Consider the following 23,218-nt stretch of genomic DNA (forward strand, 5'->3'; position numbering starts at 1 on the left):
TGGGTACACCAGTAGCCAATTGTTGAGTTACCAACACACCTATGAGAAATTTAGGGTGCAAGCACAGTGGCTGTGGTCATGATTAGCAGGAGCCCAGCCAGACTAGTAAAGAAAAAACATAATGACACCAGCAAAAAGTGGGGGTAACCATGAAAGCAGATCCTACTTTCCTACAGCCCAAAATTCCCCAACTGATAATCCCAGCTTCTGGAACACTGAGACACCTGTGATTTGGCAGAGTTTATCCCACCTGAGGAAGCTCCTCTGCCCCATATGCAACTGAGCCCATGGAATACTGCTTTTATTCATAGTTGTGTACACCAGACAATTAATGAAGAACTAATTCCCAAATGATCTAAGTCAGATCCAGTTCCTGTGCCAACTTGTGCTAGCCATAGCTCTAATGACCTTAGTTTGTAAAAAGGTGTTGAGCTGAAACATCACACCCAAACCCCCAAGGAAGCAGGATACGTGGAAACTCTGAAAACACTGACTGAGAGGAAGATCACAATTGTGGTCAATTGGTCTGATTAGCTGACTGTGTTTGACTGTATCTGGATGCTGCTCCATATTGATGCAGGATAGTTTTACAGTGACAGTGCTGTCAGTTACTGTTATTTCTATTGAAGCAGTAAACTCATAAATCCATCAAGCCTATAAATGAGCAAAGAACGCCGTTCATTTCATCCGCCCTGGTTTCAGGGTCCGCCACGTAAACTCGATGGGCCACCATGGACGTTTGGTGACACTGTGGATGTAAAGACTACTCTTCTAGAGACAGTCGATCCTTCATAGATGTTCCACTCTAGGAGCAATATCCTGGGCAATCTCTCTGGCCCCAGCCATTGACCCTCAGTCTTTTCAACCTGCCCTTGTGTCAGGACATGTCACACTTGCAAGCAGTGGAATAGGGCACTCATGCATGACCATTTCAGATACTGAAACATCAACTCTGTAAACACTTCTCTAGTACCAGTCTAAACAAATAGGTATTCCATTCTGCACAAAATCACCGACATGAAGAGCATTTTAGTGCACCCGTGCTCTAAGTACTTTCTGGGGTTAAACCTTAGCATTCTGCCTTCAGACGGGACATTCGTCTCTGTGGCTGAATACAAATAAGTAACCTGCCACTTGTCATTCCTGTGCCAAGGTAGGAAGAGTGACATGCGATAAAACCTGTACAAAACAATACTTGTGACTCTCCCTGGCTGGGAAGTAGGAGTCGGTGATACCTATAATGTGTTTGTTAGATGGGCGGTACAAAAGGGGGTGGTGATGGACGGAGCATCAGAACCAATCAAACACTCACACCCAGTCAACAGATCTGGGTTTGATCCATCACCGTTCTTTAGCCCACTCTGCCACCCCAGTTCAGACATGGCCATATGCAAATCAGTCTGACCCTGTGCCTCATGGGAACAGTCCAGCCCGAACTGCCAAGCCATGCCTTCCCTGGACCGGAAACAAGCTTCCTAGGACCGGTTTCTGGCATTTCAGCCGTCTTCAGCCAGGCTTGCTTGAATCCAGTGGCAAAGTGAGCAAGGGACTCACGTCTGAGCATACCCTGCCAACTTATGGCGAACAAAGCGGTACAAAAGGGGGTGGTGATGGACGGAGCATCAGAACCAATCAAACACTCACACCCAGTCAACAGATCTGGGTTTGATCCATCACCGTTCTTTAGCCCACTCTGCCACCCCAGTTCAGACATGGCCATATGCAAATCAGTCTGACCCTGTGCCTCATGGGAACAGTCCAGCCCGAACTGCCAAGCCATGCCTTCCCTGGACCGGAAACAAGCTTCCTAGGACCGGTTTCTGGCATTTCAGCCGTCTTCAGCCAGGCTTGCTTGAATCCAGTGGCAAAGTGAGCAAGGGACTCACGTCTGAGCATACCCTGCCAACTTATGGCGAACAAAGCGGTACAAAAGGGGGTGGTGATGGACGGAGCATCAGAACCAATCAAACACTCACACCCAGTCAACAGATCTGGGTTTGATCCATCACCGTTCTTTAGCCCACTCTGCCACCCCAGTTCAGACATGGCCATATGCAAATCAGTCTGACCCTGTGCCTCATGGGAACAGTCCAGCCCGAACTGCCAAGCCATGCCTTCCCTGGACCGGAAACAAGCTTCCTAGGACCGGTTTCTGGCATTTCAGCCGTCTTCAGCCAGGCTTGCTTGAATCCAGTGGCAAAGTGAGCAAGGGACTCACGTCTGAGCATACCCTGCCAACTTATGGCGAACAAAGCGGTACAAAAGGGGGTGGTGATGGACGGAGCATCAGAACCAATCAAACACTCACACCCAGTCAACAGATCTGGGTTTGATCCATCACCGTTCTTTAGCCCACTCTGCCACCCCAGTTCAGACATGGCCATATGCAAATCAGTCTGACCCTGTGCCTCATGGGACCAGTCCAGCCCGAACTGCCAAGCCATGCCTTCCCTGGACCGGAAACAAGCTTCCTAGGACCGGTTTCTGGCATTTCAGCCGTCTTCAGCCAGGCTTGCTTGAATCCAGTGGCAAAGTGAGCAAGGGACTCACGTCTGAGCATACCCTGCCAACTTATGGCGAACAAAGCGGTACAAAAGGGGGTGGTGATGGACGGAGCATCAGAACCAATCAAACACTCACACCCAGTCAACAGATCTGGGTTTGATCCATCACCGTTCTTTAGCCCACTCTGCCACCCCAGTTCAGACATCTGCCTCATGGGAACAGTCCAGCCCGAACTGCCAAGCCATGCCTTCCCTGGACCGGAAACAAGCTTCCTAGGACCGGTCCAGAGAAGACATGGCTTGGCAGTTCGGGCTGGACTGTTCCCATGAGGCACAGGGTCAGACTGATTTGCATATGGCCATGTCTGAACTGGGGTGGCAGAGTGGGCTAAAGAATGGTGATGGATTAAACCCAGATCAGTTGACTGGGGGTGAGTGCTTGCAATGTTCAACACTCCGTTCATCATTTCCTTTGGTTTTTGCTTTGTTCGCCATAAGTTGGCAGGGTATGCTCAGACGTGAGTCCCTTGCTCACTTTGCCACTGGATTCAAGCAAGCCTGGCTGAAGACGGCTGAAATGCCAGAAACCGGTCCTAGGAAGCTTGTTTCCGGTCCAGAGAAGACATGGCTTGGCAGTTCGGGCTGGACTGTTCCCATGAGGCACAGGGTCAGACTGATTTGCATATGGCCATGTCTGAACTGGGGTGGCAGAGTGGGCTAAAGAATGGTGATGGATTAAACCCAGATCAGTTGACTGGGGGTGAGTGCTTGCAATGTTCAACACTCCGTTCATCATTTCCTTTGGTTTTTGCTTTGTTCGCCATAAGTTGGCAGGGTATGCTCAGACGTGAGTCCCTTGCTCACTTTGCCACTGGATTCAAGCAAGCCTGGCTGAAGACGGCTGAAATGCCAGAAACCGGTCCTAGGAAGCTTGTTTCCGGTCCAGAGAAGACATGGCTTGGCAGTTCGGGCTGGACTGTTCCCATGAGGCACAGGGTCAGACTGATTTGCATATGGCCATGTCTGAACTGGGGTGGCAGAGTGGGCTAAAGAATGGTGATGGATTAAACCCAGATCAGTTGACTGGGGGTGAGTGCTTGCAATGTTCAACACTCCGTTCATCATTTCCTTTGGTTTTTGCTTTGTTCGCCATAAGTTGGCAGGGTATGCTCAGACGTGAGTCCCTTGCTCACTTTGCCACTGGATTCAAGCAAGCCTGGCTGAAGACGGCTGAAATGCCAGAAACCGGTCCTAGGAAGCTTGTTTCCGGTCCAGAGAAGACATGGCTTGGCAGTTCGGGCTGGACTGTTCCCATGAGGCACAGGGTCAGACTGATTTGCATATGGCCATGTCTGAACTGGGGTGGCAGAGTGGGCTAAAGAATGGTGATGGATTAAACCCAGATCAGTTGACTGGGGGTGAGTGCTTGCAATGTTCAACACTCCGTTCATCATTTCCTTTGGTTTTTGCTTTGTTCGCCATAAGTTGGCAGGGTATGCTCAGACGTGAGTCCCTTGCTCACTTTGCCACTGGATTCAAGCAAGCCTGGCTGAAGACGGCTGAAATGCCAGAAACCGGTCCTAGGAAGCTTGTTTCCGGTCCAGAGAAGACATGGCTTGGCAGTTCGGGCTGGACTGTTCCCATGAGGCACAGGGTCAGACTGATTTGCATATGGCCATGTCTGAACTGGGGTGGCAGAGTGGGCTAAAGAATGGTGATGGATTAAACCCAGATCAGTTGACTGGGGGTTAGTGCTTGCAATGTTCAACACTCCGTTCATCATTTCCTTTGGTTTTTGCTTTGTTCGCCATAAGTTGGCAGGGTATGCTCAGACGTGAGTCCCTTGCTCACTTTGCCACTGGATTCAAGCAAGCCTGGCTGAAGACGGCTGAAATGCCAGAAACCGGTCCTAGGAAGCTTGTTTCCGGTCCAGAGAAGACTTGGCTTGGCAGTTCGGGCTGGACTGTTCCCATGAGGCACAGGGTCAGACTGATTTGCATATGGCCATGTCTGAACTGGGGTGGCAGAGTGGGCTAAAGAATGGTGATGGATTAAACCCAGATCAGTTGACTGGGGGTGAGTGCTTGCAATGTTCAACACTCTGTTCATCATTTCCTTTGGTTTTTGCTTTGTTAGATGGGCCTCATAGGTTGATTATAGCATGTGGTAAGCAAACCTAAGCCTAATCCGAGTTATATACCTTTAATGTCCTGAAACACATTCAAAATAATATGTCCCTCCCCTAGTTAGTTCCCACAGCCATTATTGTTAATAATTAAAACATGATCTAATCAATATATTAAAGCGTAATATTCTCCAGTGGCGAACAGGCCTCCCGTACAGCATCCTATTTAAAGCATGTCTATCCTGATGCCGACATTACCTTCAGTCACACCCTAGGATTTCTGTTAATAGCCCATGAATTTGTCTCAAATAGAAAGATGAAGATACGCCAAGAGTGTATACGTTTTAAATAGAATGCTTTTTAAAATGCAATCCATTTGTAACTGAAAATGAAAACCCAAATCCTAGAAGTCATACTTCATGATTGACCAGTGGGACAATGAGCTTTGGCCAAGACACTCCGGGTTAGAAGCTCGTGTTTAAAATCGTTAACTAAAAACTGTGCCGACTAAAATAATATTTGTTCTATCGCCAATATTTAATTTTATTACTGTTTGTAGAGCTTTTCTTGACAGAGGAAGATCAAAAGAAACTTCATGACTTTGAAGAACGCTGTGCTGAAATATATTTCAATAAAAAAGAAGACGAATTCCAGTCTGGAAGTGAGCAAAGAATCAGGGTAACTTCGGAAAGGTAAAAGACAAATGTAATAAATCCTGGCTTTGGATGTGTTTATATGGAGGATTTTGTACTAGATTAAAAAGTATCGCAATTAAGGAGTGGGTGGGGGTAGTGTTCAAATATGTACACTCACAGTGATATTAATGAACGCCCAATGTGTACTGGAATCAACCTCTGCCGAAACCGTCTGCAAATTCCAAAAGCTTTGGATCAACAATCTCATGTATCAAGAAGAACAATTTATTTTACTTTTCATCTCCAGATGTACATGCTTTGCATTGAAGATGTGACAAAAGATGTCACATCCAATTGCAGATAGACTTTCTCAAGGCTTAGACACTGAAAATTAGAATGATGTCGTAATGCAGCAATGCAAATGCCAGCAGATGGGGTGAGTGATGCCATAAAGGTATGCTGAATCCAGTTTTGAACTGTTGCTCCCACCAGAAAAATACCCACATAAAGCAAGCTAAACAGTGAAGTGCTGTAGTTCACATTGAGGAGTCATTGGAAATAGTTTTGCATCTAATAAGTCCAAACCTCTTCCATCCTATCAAGACATAACTTTAAATAAAAACAGGTCTTTATTAGTTTTACAACCACTTTATACAAACAGATTTGAGAGGGAAACTGGGGAACAGCATCATGGCCCAAGGCAGTCCGCTTCCCACCACAATTACCATGCAGTTAAGTCATCAACCAGCTCTGGGCCAGTACCCACAGCTGCGACTGAGCTGAACGGCAAAGGGTAATGAGAAACACAGAAAAGAAAAGTAGATAACTCAGCAAAACAACACGCGAACCGAACTCTACGTCTGGTACAAGTGAGCCTGCGTATCACCGCACATTCAGATAAGATACCTCCCTCAAGCCTTCTCCCATCCCAGCACCCCACTGTGTGGACCCATACTCATCCGCAACAGTGGTACCACTGTGGAGGCTTTCCAAGACGGCATCATTGCAGGCTTGTCTGTGCACTTCCACTGTCAACCTCTAAGCATGACCACATTGTTCAGGTGTCAGGATCATCTAGTGTAGTCCCTAGTGCAGCACTCAAGGTGGTCTACCATTGGTGTACAGTTTTAGTTTAGTAACATATGCGTCCCAAATCATGATTCGAATTGCTAGCCCTGTCTGGCGACATATGCTATGAAGGAAGGGTTGCTCTGCCATTGCTCATTTTTTTGGATCCTTGTCCCAGATCATAACCAATTCGGGGGGCTTTGACACCTTCCAGGCCATGACTTTGCGGTGTTATATAACGTCAGCTACAAATCAGTCATCCTGAACTCTAGTTTGTCTTAATTGAACCTGGCCATCCACCCCAACACCCTAGAAGGCAGAGCTTGGTATGGGAGTCCAGCCCTTACCCACCAGTACCATCAAGTTTGTTTGCACTGCTTTCGCTATTTCCGGGCACTCCCATACCATGTGGTAGAAGTGCGCCTCAAGTGTGCCACACCTGGGGCATTGAGAGGACAAGCACAGGAAAATTCAACCAATTCACATGTAAGTTTGATAGAAATAGTTGAACTGAAGGACCTTGAATCTGGAGTTGCGTGAGACCTGTATGGTGTATGCCATGGTTTGTCTGATCGGTCACAATTAAAGCATTGTGACTATTTGGTCATAACATCCTCACAAGGGCACATCAGTTGCTACTGGAAGACGGTGTAGAGGAAAGTTATGACTTTAAGCCCACTGCCATGTGTCAGCAGGCATTGTAGCATGGTGTTATCAGGTGACTCCGACTGGCCCGAGAGCCACCACAATTTGTGCGTCAGTGTACCATGCATCTCAGATTGGCCTGGCCCTAGTTCAAATTTTCCTTCAAGGTCGGGAACAATCACAGCTTTCCCAACTCATACATATCCCCTACCTGTATGTCCACAGCCGGCTGTCAAATGTTGTGGAAACCTTCTTAAGTTCTGAGAGTGCTCATTGTGGTAGTTGTGCAGTATAGTGGTGGTAGCTACGTTTCACCTGTAGGTATTTGGTCCAGCAAGTCTTGGTGACTGTAGAACCTGGACAATCCCTCGTCTGGTGGCTCAGTCACAAACAATCACTCGATGATCCATTGTATGCTAGTGCGCTCCCCTCCTGTCCACTTTCAGCCCTGAGCCCCAATATTGACCACTAAAGCTGTTCCGCCGTCCAGTACCACCTGTAGTTCAGGGTACCTAGGCTGCCCACAACAAGCAGGAGCAGCGTCTTGTGGAACATAACTCTCTTCCTTTTGCCACCCCACATAAGGCCAAGGAGCATTGTGAGCAGGTCACCAAAGAAGGGATGTTTTCGTGGCAGTGGGATCGCAGAGAACAGGTAGAGCAGCCTCAGAAGGATCAACATGTTGGTTATGGGTACGTGCCGTGCCAGAGACAGTGGTAGAGAGCACCAAAAGGTTATTAAGCACTTCGTTGCCACCAGCACCCTCTGCAGGTTACCCCTCACCACATCATCTTCCTCGTGATATACATTTACCCCTACGTAATTAAATGTGTCAGGTGCCCATGTCAGCCTAGTGTGAGGAAGGGCGGCCTTCTCCGGGATCAGCCACTTATAAAGGCTTTCCCAATTGAATATTAGACCCGAATCTGTCCAATTCATCCATTAGCCTAGCAAATGACACTCAGGGCTTCCGACTGTAGGTTCAAGAGACCTCTGCATACAGTGAGATCACCAGCCACTCACCCCCGAAAGGGATGCCCCAGACTGGGGTTCTCTGGCGTAACAGGCCGCCAAAGGACCCATCACCAGGGTAAATATGATGGGTGATCGAGAGCAACCCTGCCGTGTGTGACTTCAAATTCCTTTGAGATTACCTGTCTGATGCTCATTCTAGCAAGCAGTCTTGTGACAAAAGCTGTACCCACCACAGAAGTCCCAGCCCCAGCTTCTCCTGTACCATCTGAAAGTAGGGCGAGCCTAGTGTATCAAATGCTTTATTGCTGTCCTCTGACACCACCACATCCATGTCCCCTTCTGTCCCCACTGCATCCATTGGGGCAAACAGTCGCTGCACGTTCGTGAAGGTGTGCGCTCAAGGACCACCACATTTTGATCCGAGTGAATTAGGGGCGGAAATAGAGACCAAAGTATATTGGCTAGTATGCAGCTCAATATTTTATAATCCTGGTTTAAAAGTGACAAAGGGCAATAGGACTGGGCATCCAATGGGTCTCTCCTCTTTTTTGGGAGTACCACGATCAATACTTCTCGCATGGAGCACAAGGGGCTCCTCCCATGTGAGGCAGCCTGAAATATAGGCAGCAATTTGTCAGCCAGGGGTGACCCATACGTAGTTTAGAACTCCACTGGTAATATGTCCAATCCAAGTGTCTAGTTCCTCGCCATCTGTGAGATCACTGTGCGTATCTCTTCAACTTGTGGAGGTTCTCCTAGTTTGTGGCGATGGAGCGGGTCTATCACGGGGTGGGAATCGCAGGCACGTATTCATACAGTCAGTCTGAGGTCTGTGTATCAATGCATGGTGTAAAGCCTGCAGTAGTACTCGTGAATGTTTTGCAAATAGCCTCCTGCATGTTGACCACTACTACTGATGGCACCAATCGGATCTCTGGTGTACATCGGATTTCAAAAGCCAGGCAAGCACCCTGTCTGCTTTGTCTCCCTTTGTGTGCCTATGCGCCACAAACTCCGTGTAGGATAAACAACCCAGCTTGTGCTGCAGTTCTGAGTCTCAGCCCCCTCTATTTAATGCAACTCCTCACATATCGTGCATCACACACCCCACAAGGTCTTGATAACAGCAGCCTCTTATAATGACCTTAAAAGTGTCTTACTCAACCATCCTGTCCATAGCCGACCCCTTATTTTCAGTGAAGTATTGCTGTATGTATGCGCCTATTTGTTCACAGAAGTAGTTATCCATTAGTTCCTCTGCTCTCAGTCTCCAGGTGGGGACATTCATGCAACCTCTCTGCAGGTCACTGTCAGCTTCAATGGGTTGTAATCTGATAGGGTTCACCCCAGGTACTTAGTGTCAAGCGCCCTCTGACTCATGTCCCCAGTGCAGAACCATTAATCTAGTCTCATGTGTATGCATTGCATCTGAGAATAGAATGAATACTCCCTGTTCTTGGGGCGCATGTGTCTCCAAGCATCCACTGGTTGCCTGTCCTCTTGCCGCCTTTTAAAACGCTGTGCAACCCTGTGGCCAGATGCCCCTGGAAAAGGTGACAATGAACGTTCAGCATCTGTGTCTTTAACACAGTTGAAGTCTCCTCCTACCAGAAGCAAGGGTTTTTGAGCGTAGTCTGAGTCGGTGTCAAAGAACGCAATCTGCTGCAAGTTTGGGGTGTGAATCACAGTAATTGTGAGAGGCTCTCCATCCAACCAGCCCTCAACCCCAGCATATCGACCCTCTAGATTGATCTGGTTATGCTGCACAATATAAGGGACCCCAGGAGTGACCAACATCAGCACTCCCTTCGCATAGGCAGAATGCATGGTACAGTGTATTTGTACCATTCATGTTTGGCTTCGTTCCTAAGCTCTGGCCTCATTAGGTGTGTTTCTTGTAGGCAGGCGAAGTATATGGGCTGATGCTTCAAGTAAATGTGTATCCCATATCTCTTCAGGGGGCTAGCCATATCCCAGACATTTCAAGGCAGAAAGTTACATTGTACCGCTATGGGTCAGACACGTTCACTCAAAGTCACAAACTGCTCATGTAGTCCATCCCCAGGCTTATAAGCTATATGATCCAGATGGCCGGCCCACCCACCTACTGGGACTGTGTCTCAATTAACTAGCAGGGTCAACATATGAATAATCAATATCCCCAACACCACCTCCCAGGGATACGACTTCAACTGGCCACCACCCATGTAACCAGCATGGAACGGTCACAGTAAATGTTTTGTCTTTTGGTCCTCCATCAATAAAACAGCACAGAGGTGCGTGGCAGGCAAGAGCCCGCTCCAATGCGGGGCATTCCCCCTTCATCAGCTGTCACTGCTGTAGTGTCCGCACAAGTCCCAGCCGCCCATATCTCTTCAACGTCTGCATTATATGAATACCTATGTGCTGTGCCATGTGCTCGCTAGCAAGAGTTAAATGATGTCTCCAGCTGCCAGGGCTATCTGAGCCAGAGGATTGCAATTCTGTATCACCAAGATTGTCAGCAGGGTCCTGGTACAAGGGAGATACCTAGCCCAGGCAGGAGTTTTGCTGTAAAACATCTGCCACCACCTGTGCTCTCATCTCTGCTGTCTCCTTCATTGTAGGGCAGCCCCTGGGCCTCCTCGGACGCTGCTTCTGGGGATGGCACTGTTCCTATGGCCCATCTTCCATCCCTGCTTCGAAGGCATGCTGATCTCCTTTGATTGTAGCCATTACCATGCTGCTACAGATGTAGTAAAAAAGATGGATTTGCCATTCTCCATGAGTGGTAATGTGGCTGAGTACATTCGGGCGTATCGAAGATCCAGTAAACAAATATGTTTTTTGATCTCTGTGTAGTTTGAGTGCTGGTGCTGAACTTCAGTAGTTTAATCAGGGTAGACATTAACCACTTGTCCATTCATGGCCCAAGGGCCCTTAGTTGAGTCCATTTGTAGAATTTGGTCCCTGTCTCAATAGATTAAAAGTCAGGCCATGTTTGGTCGAGGTGGCAAACCCGGGGGCGGCGAAGGCCAGCACTCTGGGACCCTCTAAACGAAGAACAAATTAGAGACCTTGCCCTGGTGCACCTCCTGGGAGAGCCAGCTTTCAGAAAACAAAAAACTAGGGCCTTTCTCACATTCCGGCATCCCCACAATTTGTACTTTTTTGAGACTTGAGTACCACTCTGCATCCTCCGCCCTGAGCCGAAGCATTACTTACTTCTGCAGGCCCTTCAGTTGTTTCTGCAGCTCCTGGACATGAAGGGTGTCATGTTGTGAGTGTGGACTTATTGCTTTAGACTCTGTCTGGTTTCTGTGGTCTACCCTCAAGAGGTTGCCATCTAGTGCCACAGAGTCTATTTTTGCCTCAAGGGACATCTTGGTGTCCTGTATAGCACACAGAATGGTGTCAAACTTACCTGTGTGTGCATCTAGTGTGGACTCCATGTGATTAAGCAGTGCACCTCGCTGCTGCAGCGGTTCCCGCTAGCCCATGGACATCTTGTCCTGAGTTAATTTGAGCTGTTTAGACTTGCCTATCGTGATAGAGGTCATAGCAGGCACAGCAGGTTCTCTTGGATGCTTGCTGGGAGCACACTTCCACCAATCATAAGGGCAAGGCGCAACAGAGGCCCCTAGCAGCAAGGGGCGAGGGCGAATTGTGTGATATCCTTTGGGTGCCCTCAAGATGCGCCATGAGGCGTGGCTCTCACCTTTGTCAGAAGGTCCTCTCTAATTCAGAATTTCAACACCAATATAGATTAACTTGGGCCTGGGGCATGAATCACGCACTGCAAGCCAGACAGTGTACCCAATATGGGGCAGGCACCCAGCCTGCACATCTCGCGGGCTCCATGCCAATGTGTCAGAGCCCATGCTGTTGCCCCTGTGTCCTCTTCTGCAGCCTCTGTCCTTCAACTGGACCGCCCTAGGGGCCCAGATACCCACAGACTGCCAGGCCAGTGTCACATTCAACACCTCACAGTTCATGTCGACCCGGCTCAATCGGAGGGCCGTGCCACTGCCCATTCAGGCTCCGGGGCTGTCCACAGGCATGAGCAAGCCCATCGGGTAAATGCAGCCACACCTGGTCTCGACCTCACAGGATGGTGGCACATCTTGGCCACACCCCCTACCACGATATAACTTGGTCCTGTGTTATGCTCCAAAAAGAACTGCAGCCCTTAGATATGTCTACGGTAATGTGGTTCTGTTATTGAGTGTCCATGGTCTCCTTAGGCAGCCTGATATTTACATCTTCTTAGGACAATGCCTTGCATATATTGTGGAGATTGTGCAGCATAAGTTGATTTTTCTTTTTGGTTTCTTTTTGGATGTTCAAATTGCTTCTATAAGGAATTTTTAAATGCACTAATGATATAGAGTCATATTATTAATTAGAAATCACATGCCAACTGCTGGTTCATTTTTGTTTAACTGTGGGGGATTTTCTAAGTTGAGCAAAACCACTCTGTAGTGATTTAAATGTGTTTTGTTTTTGTTTCCCTAGGGTTGAAAAAATTGCTGCTCAAATGAAAGAAGTTGGAGATCAAGTTTGTTACATAAAGCATTCGTTGCACTCTTTAGATGCTCACATAGGCCACTTACAAGACCTTTCGGCTCTCACTTTAGATACAATGAAAAAACTCACAGCTGATAAAGCTTCAGAAGCCAGTAAGGTCCAAAATGAATTTTCTCGTAAGATGAGCATTTCAGAAAATTTAGGACTAAATATTGAAGATGACGACCTCCTAATGTGTTCAAAATGGAAGAAGATTAGCATTGGAAATTTTGTAGGATCTCCTTTTCTACAAGGCAGGCATGACACCACAAACAACAATTTTCTCACTGTTCCTTCATGGAATAATGGAACTGGCCTTTGCATGGTAGATCCATACTTAGAAAGAGGACATGGTGCAGAACTCTCAAAATCCCACATTGACAATCAGAAACAGACAAATTCAACTAAAAGTGACAGGCTTTCAGTTCCCAGAATTCAGTTCTTTCTTAGCACTCCGTCAGAACCTAGTTGCAAATATTCACAGGAGTCTCAATTAACAAATGAGGAGACTGTTCTCTCTAAAGCTGCTACAGAGGATCAAGTGGTAGATGATAGTGCATTAAGGCCTAGCAGGTTGAATGCCTCTATCTTCAGAAATTACCCATGTACTGTTGATAGTAACACAGCTTGCCATGCTCCAACAAACATATGCATCGATAGTGGCGGACACGTTAATATGGGTTTTGTAGATGATGAAGGAAATGTCATGGACAATCACAAAGCTGATAAAAACAATGCTACACACATGTCAGATCACCAGGCCTCTGTCGACTCTAATCGTCTGAGCAGTCATGAAAAGAAAACTCTTGTCTCTTGCAACCAGACATACCAACACACCTCTTCCTCCTGTGGTGGTGTACACAATAACCTGAATTTGAAAGAAGAAGTTGTAGACATTATTACTACATGTGCAGAGGAAGAAAAAGACAAACCTGTTAATGGCCCAGTTGAAAAGGGACTTCTACAAAAACTGTGGATCAACTACACAACCTCAGGTGGGATTTCAAACAAATTTTGTTTTTTGGTGTATTATCTTGCCAGTGATTCTGCTTATCTGATATTTTTTCTGTGATTTGCAGCCTAATGGTATCATTATTTCTGTCTGTAGGCATTTTCCCATAAATCGACTGTGCCCATCAGGTCTAAAATTTTTAGTATCACAATCTGACAGCAGAAACACACACGTCAACCCATGTAGGCTTGAAGAGCTCATTAATGGACTCCCTTAAAATATAAACATTCCACAATGTAAAATGGAATTGCCTTCTGGAAGGTGTCAGCATGCAACCTATCTTTTACCGTGCTTTTTATATTTTTAACATGTTTTTATACCAAAGCTTGCATTTCTGCAATTCACAGGCCAAGGAAATGCAACAAAAAAAATAGCAGCAACTCAGGCTTTGAAAATAAAAAAGAGTGTGCCGACATTGGAAGCCGAGAAAGGCGTAGGTCACAGAGACGCAGGTCACAAACAATCTGTGCGTATTTGTGCATGCCTGTGTTTGCATGCGTTAGCACATTAACCAGTTGACTGAGCTAGATGAGATGATGATGTCCACAGCACAGCCCTGATTCTGCTATGTATGAGATAATCTCATCCAGGCAGCTAGAGCTGGAAAGTTCTCTGGTGCTCACCACAGAACTTCTCTTTTCATGATATCGTATTACGTTGCTGGGATAAAAAGAAAAGAATCCCCAGCATCCTGACACTTTGTTTTGTGAATGATGATTGGCGTGCACAGCCCATGCACATCATCACAATTTGGAATTGAAACCAGCCGGCTTTGGCTTTAAACTGTAATCAGTGCTCGGGGGAACAGTTGCATCCCCCGAGCATTGATCTCTATGGGAGAGATAATGTTGGAAAGGAGAGAGTCTCCCCTTTCGAAGGGTACCACTTCTGAATGCATTCCATCTCGGGTATTGCTGCAGAAGGAAGATCCCAGAGTAAGAATCCACCTCGCTTGACCACCTGGAAATATATTGTAGGAGAGCATCCCTCCACAGAATAAGCTATTGCTCCCCTACCACACAGTTCCCACACATTCCTTCTGTCTCCCTGGAGAGCGCAAATTGAGATGAGTACCCCACCAAGTACCCCCACCCTAGCATTGGCCGGGTAAGGCCTTGAGTCCCACCTCCCTGTTTACTGGTAGTGGTTAATCTCCATTTACGTGAGACAACTTTCAGGTTAGGCCCAGCTAGTGCTCCTCCGGTGATAGGGTAATTTCGTCTGATCCCGACAACAGGTCTTGGACAGCCACTTGATCTCCAATGCTTGAGTTGGTGCTCGAGGTGCACAATATCAAAGCCCATGGCTTTTCACGATTGCACCCTGCAGCTGCGATCGACTTCACTCTTCACAGCATTGCACCAGGTGGACGCCCCCAGCTCTTCACAGTGGGCCCCTCTGGCATACCGGGTTAGCAACTTGAGCAGCACCCAGGAGGCCTGCCCAATCAGTAGGGCAACACTTTACTTCACAGTGGCCACCTCTGGCATACAGGTCGCCACTATGAGCAGTACACGGGTTGACAAACCAATCAGTAGGGCTATGCTTTACTTTATGGTGGAGCCCTCCATCACATAGGTTCGCCGACTTGGGCAGCAGAGTGACGAATGACCCAATCGGTGCTGCAACACATTACTTCATGGTGGGCCCGTCTGGCATTCAGGTATGCAGACTTGGACAACACACGGGCAGACAGCCCGATCAGTGCGGAAGTGCTTTACTTCACGGCAGCTCCCTCTGACATAGGATGTGACCAACTTGGAAAGCATATTGGCTGATGGCCCACAGACTTGGGCAGTACTGGGTCAGACAGCCCGATCAGTGCAGCAGTCTTTTACTTTACTTTACGGTTGCCTTCTCTGGCATACAGGGTTGGTGACTTGGACATCATACGAGTGGATAGCCTGATCGTTGCAGCTAGGCTTCATGGTGGCCCCCTCTGACATACGGTTTGCCAACGTGGGCAACAAACGGGCAGATGGTCCAATCAGTGCAGCAGTCCTTAACAGGACTGTGGACCTTATACTTTCCTTCAGTGATCCATTCGACAGGATCCCCTACTGAATATCAGTCCCCTCAGATGCTCTCCTCCTTCACACAGGGTGCTCTGGTCTCGGTAGGCAGGCAGATGCTGATGCCCTGGGGCAAGCAGTCTTGATTCTTCTTGGTGAAATCCCCTCACACAGAAGGGTGGCTATTAGACCTCAGTCCCCAATCCTGGTCACAAAAGGCAGAATGCTTGTTGAGCTTCTCCATGTTGATGTACAGCCACCATTGACTGCTTGACTTTTGACATTTTCAGAGACTAAAGCTCCACTTCGTATAATCCATTTCCACACACAGATGTGGTATAGTGTCTTTCTATGTGAAATGTGTGTGGTGGGTGTTCCTTCCTTTGAAGCACCCACTCCTGTGTTCTGTCCTTTATCTAGGAAGCGGAGGAGATATATCAACCTTGATAGTCTCACAACACACAGACCATGGGAGTGCTTCGAGTAGGGGTGGGTGACAAATTCCGTTCGGCTCGCGGAACTTGCGAAATTTCGGCATTTTCGCGTTCCGCGCGGAACGCGAGAATGTTGAAACATCCGCGGTGGAACGGAAATATGCAGGGCAGGATTCATATGGCACGATGCTCCTGTCACTAAACCTCAACAGGAAGCACTTACAGATATAAATAAAGCAGGTGCCCGAGTTGAAGCTCAAATTCTGGAACGCATTAATCTGCCAAAACATTTGTGAGCGTAATGGTGGCTAAGCAGATGTCAGTTCGCCCCATTTCCACTCTGAAATGTTAGCTGTAATCCTTGATGGTGGTGTTTGCATCCTTCATTTTCTCGAGCTCAATCCTCGTGTAGAATTTGTGAGCGTGGTTAAGCAGATGTCAGTTCTCCCCATTTCCACCCTGAGATGTTAGGTGTAATCCTTGCTGGTGGTCTTTGCATCCTTGATTTACTCGAGCGCAATCTCCGTGTACTTCCTGTGACAAGGCGGTTCCTTCTCCTTGTCTGCCTCAGAGACCCTGCTCTGATCCTTTATAAACAAGAGGCATGTGAACTGGCCGAGAAGCCCCGCCCGTTTGGCCCCACACACACTAGCGGTGTGCAACATCTTCCCGCCCTTTCCCCACTATGATGGACAGCTCACTCAAGGGACCCCGGCGCCCATCGGCGCGGTGGCAAAGTTACAGGCACACATGGTCACTGGACACAACTCTTCTGGCCCTTTACGCAGCTGTAGTGTAGGAAACGGACTATGCATTTACCCAACGAGGTAGCACTTACTGATTAGCCATTAGAAAGTACTCCAGTTGAATAGAGGTATTGCACAAAACGGTGGCAGCTTCTTGGATAAACATGCAGGGAAGGATTCATTCTGGCACGATGCTCCTGTCACAAAAATTAAACCTCAACAGGAAGCACTTACAGATATAAATAAAGCAGGTGCCCGAGTTGAAGCTCAAATTCTGGAACGCATTAATCTGCCAAAACATTTGTGAGCGTAGTGGTGGCTAAGCAGATGTCAGTTCGCCCCATTTCCACTCTGAAATGTTCGCTGTAATCCTTGATGGTTGTGTTTGCATCCTTCATTTTCTCGAGCTCAATCCTCGTGTAGAATTTGTGAGCGTGGTTAAGCAGATGTCAGTTCTCCCCATTTCCACCCTGAGATGTTAGGTGTAATCCTTGCTGGTGGTCTTTGCATCCTTGATTTACTCGAGCGCAATCCTCGTGTACTTCCTGTGACAAGGCGGTTCCTTCTCCTTGTATGCCTCAGAGACCCTGCTCTGATCCTTTATAAACAAGAGGCATGTGAACTGGCCGAGAAGCCCCGCCCGTTTGGCCCCACACACACTAACTGTGTGCAACATCTTCCCGCCCTTTCCCCACTATGATGGATAGCTCACTCAAGGGACCCCGGCGCCCATCGGCGCGGTGGCAAAGTTACAGGCACACATGGTCACTGGAGACAACTCTTCTGGCCCTTTACGCAGCTGTAGTGTAGGAAACGGACTATGCATTTACCCAACGAGGTAGCACTTACTGATTAGCCATTAGAAAGTACTCCAGTTGAATAGAGGTATTGCACAAAACGGTGGCATCTTCTTGGATAAACATGCAGGGAAGGATTCATTCTGGCACGATGCTCCTGTCACAAAAATTAAACCTCAACAGGAAGCACTTACAGATATAAATAAAGCAGGTGCCTGAGTTGAAGCTCAAATTCAGTAACGCACTATTCAACCCAAAATCTCCGCGAGCACGCGAAATTTCACATGTTCACAGAGATTTTTTGCCGTTTCACGAAATTTTGCAAAAGGCAATTTCGCAAATTCCACCCACCCCTAGCCTCGAGCATCACACCTGACTGTCACACTCACTGATATATGCCTAACAAAAGTTTACAAAGGCCCAACCTTTATGATTCCCTGCATCTGCAGTGTTACCCTTATCAGCCCCATCCTCTTTCTGAGATGTGCCCAGTTCCCCCTGTTCAGTGTCCTTTCCAGAATCAGAGTACTTTTGAAGTGTACAAGATAGCCTGGCTTTCCTTTCCTCCAGTATGTGTCTCACCCAGTTCCGTGAAATCCACAAATCTGTATGGGATGACTCCTCTCCATCACATTCTTTCCCAAAGCCCTGGGTTTCCAATATTGAACCCATAGGCCTCCATGTATTGTATCAGTCACAGGCACACATACAACACAGCATGCACACACAACTCCATGTGTGCTGGACAGCATTACATGCTAAGATCATGTAGGCCAAGGGCAATTTAAGCACGAAGTAGCACACCTTTACATGAGTGGGCTGGTAATGATCATCATCACAAAGAGTATGGTATGCTGCCACCACATCGCTCATGCTACTTAACTCTCGGTAAAGACAGTAACTATTTAGAACTACAAGAGTAGTGCTTTGGGCACGGTCTCACCCAATTCTGTTTCTCCATTTTTCTTTGATCATCTGGTGGGATTTCTGAGCTCTCGAAGTTGGGCTATAATGTGTTAAACACCTCAGTCCTCCACCTGGAAGTTTAGAAAGTCTACCAGGATAAAATGGGAAAAGCAACGAGGTGGGTTACTGGCAATCATTGCATCTGGCACCAGACAGTATTTCTGCCCAAAGCAGGAATAAGAGTGGGGTGTACCCCCTCTTTGCCGGCCCATATGTCAAACCTATGGCCAAATAAATCCCAGGTAATTCTCACTTGCCATGGGGAATGGCTGCAGTATTCATGTTCTAGATCAGCCAGCAACCAGGAAGCCCTTCCAATCCTGGGCATTTCTGAAACCTAGCAATCCAGGGGAATCCGGAGTGGTGTGGCATGTTTGGATCCCTGCATGTTTTCATACCTAGAATGTCCTGCAAATGTTTTAAAATGTGTAAAACACTCAGTTTAATCTCACAGGGGATGGCCTCAACATTTCAACCTGAGATCGGCACCTAGGGAAACTTACCAACCCCCATACTGCAGTTACCCACATTGTCAAAGGAACATTCTTGATAGTTCCTTTTTGCATGTTGAACCTTTTCCTGTCATGGGTGATAAGACCATTAATCCACTTGTGGGGCTTGACCTGTCAGGAGTATGGGAATGCTGCATGATAGGAATTGTGTGGATCCCCACAGACCCAGAACTTCCCCTCACAGAAATATGAGGAAAATCTGTGATTTTACCCAATATTTCATGTTTGAAGTGCACTCTTGGTTGTGGGATCCCTGCAGGTAGCACCACCTTGGACTTCCCTTGATGTCTAATTTCAGAAATATCCAAGGTTGGTAGGTTTCCTTAGGTGCCTACTGTTGTTACCCACATTGCCAGAAGAAGTGGATTTGGAAAGAACAATTTTGGTGTTTTCTTGTTCCATTTTGAGAACTTACCTGTCATGAGTCATGAGCCCAGCCACACAAGTAGGTAATGCTTTTATCAGGTGAAGTATGGGAAGATAGAAAAGTAGAACATTTGTTATTATCAATTGAGGTTCTCTCCATTTTTAGGTCGAGCCTAGTGGCAGCGCGCATGTGCTGCTCGCTCTGCAAGGCATGCTGCAGTAGGGTATGCTGTGGAAGCCTCGTCCACTCTCCGCCCATATTTGTCATTGGCTTTGTGTCATTGTCCTTCGAAAATGCTGGCTTTTATTGATTATTGATTATGAGGCTTGTTAGTCCCACCTCGGTACCGCCTTGTCTCCTTGGTTGATTGTTACACAGTATGCTTCAATTACATCCTTCAAGCACTATTTTCTTGAAGGGCTTTCTTCCGCCTGCTTTTGCAGGTAGGGCCCGCTCTCCCACAATGGTTTATTTTATTGTTTTATTTAACTAGTGCGGCAGCCTTTAGCGCTAATAATGGTGCTGCACTATACTTTTGTTCCCTTGCGATCACAAACACGGCTGCATGTTTTAAATTTTTTTAAAATTTTCTTTCTGTTACAATGCTGCCAGCCCCGCTTTAGCTTTAAACATTTAAAGCTGAAACACGGCTGCTGCGATTGCTTCAGCTGCAAAGAAATTGAATATTTCTTTACTTTCCCTAAAGCAGATGTCATTTCGCCTTAGCTGTGGAGGGTGTGGGGCCTCCTTGCTTGACTCTGCAGCAGCAGCCCAGCTCGAGTCCAGTGTTAGATCGAGCTCCCAAAGCCCCACCACCGCCTTCCGACTTCCTTTCCTCTTTGTGCACTTTCAAAGTACAGAGGGCTGAAGGGACCTGTTTTTTATGGAACATCTGTCTCCCGGCGGCAGCAGGAGAAGCTTCGGCAGCATTCTTGTTTTATTAGAGTTGTACCAGGGGTAACTGTTTTGTAATATGCTTGGTCTTCCAAACATGAAGAACAAGCATTTGCAATGAAATAAGTCTAACATTTGCGAGAGTTTGAGCTGTTGGCATTGTAAATTTCAATGCATTTTATTTACGTGTTGGTTTTTAAAACATAAATAAAAGGCATTGTCATTTACAATGCCAATAGCTTAAACTCTTGCAAATGCGAAACCTATTGCATTGCAAATGCTTGTTGGCTTCTACATGTAAGACACTGTGCAAGAAAGAGGACATTTTGCAAACCCTGCCTCTGAATCACATGATATTATGAATCACCCCAACTTGACAGTCATACGAATAACCACTATTCTGAAACTCAGATTCTTAGGCACATTTAAAAAGTGTATAGATATCCTACCAATCAATGTTTAATTCATTAGATTTTACCATATGAATTGAAGCATGGTTGGTTCACAAAATCATTATAGGCTCTAGTTCTGTTCATGGCTCTGGGTAGAGTGGGTTTTTAGACAGCCAGCAAACACTGTAAGACTGTGACTGTAAGAGTTGGACAGATGTAACAGTATGTCATCTATGTTGATCAGCCTTCGGGGCAAACAAATACAGATAAAACATTGTCGCATGTTTCTGGTTTTCCTATTTACTTTTATTAGTTTTCAACTTCCACAATATGTTTATTTCAATAAACCAATGACCACTTGCTGAATTTCAAATGTTGTTCACTTTTCAGAATTGTACAGCTGTTTGGGTTCACTCATGAGTTTTGCTCCCTTTACCCCCACAAACTACATACAACAGGTAGATATTGTAGAAAAATGAGAAATATTGACAACAGTTTATAAAATTACAAAATCGTTGTGAAAACAGTATTATTTTTTACAACTCTTCCTGTTCCTAATAGCTGGGAATAGGAAGATCTTAGAACAGCAAAACGTTTGGTAATGCCATTTAAAAAAAAAAAAAAAAAAATTTTCATAGAATTTGTTCCCTTTTAAAATAATTTCTACAAATTGACTGCTTTCTCAGTTCCCTCCGGGGGTATCCACAAACCCTGGGTACCTTTATAATCCCCAACATGTGTTGGAAAAATAAAAATTTGGCCTGAATATTGTCTGTGGAAAAAAGTCAAGAAGGCTTAAGCACAACTGTCCCACAAATCAAACCAAGGGCTCAGCACTTAAGGGGTAAGAGACTCCTTGTGGATAAACGCAAGCTCCCAAACATTTTTTTATATTCTATCAAGGTGGAGGATGTTGTATCCCAGTGGTAAGATAGAGGTATGGAAAATGAGCTAACTGGTTTCTGTGAATCCAGTGGTGTCAAGGTCAATTTTCTCGGGTGAGGCCAGATATAAATGTTGCAATAGAAACATTCATATCTAGAGTATAATTGTACAGTACATTAGACATCTAATTCAGAAGGGTATCTTTGATGTGATATGCAAGAGAAAGGTTACTGAGCTGAGAGGTGATTCACCTGAGGTAAGTTTATCAAATTGATCTTTGATTGTGTTTAGGACAATGAGCTCTGCAGATTGGGGTCAGAGGGTGTGTTGTGAGATCTGCTATCAAAGAATATTCAGGCGGGTGAGATACATTAAAGGTAATGTAGGATATAAGAATGCATTGAAGTTGTGTTTGTCTTGTGCTTTTCAGCAGTATTTATATTGATTGAGGTTGAATGGGGGTTAGAAAAAGAGTTGCTAGGAGTAGAGTCCTAGTGAGGGAGAGAGGAAAGGTTAGTTTCCATACTTTGTATCATCTGTGGAGGTGATCCTGCTTCCGTTTGGTATCAGACTGTACATTTTGGGGAGAGGATAAGAGATTTGTTTGATCAATATTAAGTGGCTTTAACGAAGTTTGAAGTGAGTAATCCCATCTCTCATGTGAATTATGCCTGTGGATGGTTGAGGCCGCCTTTGGAAAATCAGTTTGTATGCAGCTGTTTTGGTGTAGCTGGACCACGAGGTGTCAACAAGGGCTCACCTGGACCCTCCTTTCTGGTGCTTTTGTGCAATGTCTCCTTTTCTTTTTCACTCCATGATTGATTGATGTAGCCAGTTCACTTTTGCAGCTTTTTTTTTAGACTCTTGTTGTGAAACAAATATTTTTTTTCTTTTGTTTTTAGGTTCGTTTATATTATAGGAGCTTTCACTGACTAATATTACAGTTCAGCATCTTTCCAAGATTCTTTATTCATATTATCATATTTACGGATTGTGGCCCTGGGATCGTTCCCACCTGCTATTGTTATTTGACTATCTTGAGGGTTAGTATTGGTTACCAGAACAGCTGTGGTTTTGGTCCTTGGCAGTATTTTGATCTATGTTAGTGTAAGAGGAATTCTGGTCCATGACCACTGCTAACTTCATTTATTCTAACATTATGCTCTCTGGTGTCATTCTCCGTGGGTGTATGCGTGAAAATAAGGAAAGGGGGGAGTAGATTGAGTGAGCTAGTGTTGTCAGTCAGTAGAGATAATAGGAGTGGTATTCTTGTTAATGTCCCTAGCCGTGGTAGCAGGTTTTAGGGCCTTCACAGTATCAAACGGTAAGCTGCTATCTGAGGAATAGATTATAATATTTCCATTTTCATAGGAGCTACACATAGAGGGTGATATGTAAATGAAATTACTTGTTACTGTAACCTGATATTGTATGTTTTTCTCCTTTAAGGAATTTTTGCTTTACTTGGGACTAAGAAGTAAAAGTACAATGTGTCAGGCTAACAGATCATGTCCGCAGTAAAAAAGAAAAGAAAAAAAAGAGTTGATCAGTTTTAATGAAGTGACTAATGTTTTCCGGTTGTCTGAGCTTGGTGTTATTTGAGACTAAGAAGTGAAAGTATAGTGTGTCAATTTATGCAGTAAAAACAAGCATTGGCAAAGCCTATAGGTTTTGGCAATGCAGGAGCTATTGGCGTGGTGAATG

General features: G+C 46.0%; 1 protein-coding gene across 4 annotated transcripts in view; it reads left to right on the forward strand.

Annotated features, from left to right (window-relative positions):
- LOC146860386 (transient receptor potential cation channel subfamily M member 7-like) overlaps nucleotides 1-23,218 on the forward strand; it is a 1,286,036-nt gene that overhangs the window by 972,602 nt on the left and 290,216 nt on the right. For all 4 annotated transcript variants that reach the window (XM_085644245.1, XM_085644247.1, XM_085644246.1 and 1 more), the window contains 2 exons: nucleotides 5,189-5,321; nucleotides 12,447-13,492. In XM_085644245.1, the coding sequence (XP_085500371.1) occupies nucleotides 5,189-5,321; nucleotides 12,447-13,492 (1,179 nt within the window). The remainder of the gene's footprint in view (nucleotides 1-5,188; nucleotides 5,322-12,446; nucleotides 13,493-23,218) is intronic.

The sequence above is a fragment of the Triturus cristatus genome, chromosome 3_1, assembly GCF_964204655.1.
Source record: "Triturus cristatus chromosome 3_1, aTriCri1.1, whole genome shotgun sequence".
Lineage (NCBI taxonomy): Eukaryota > Metazoa > Chordata > Amphibia > Caudata > Salamandridae > Triturus > Triturus cristatus.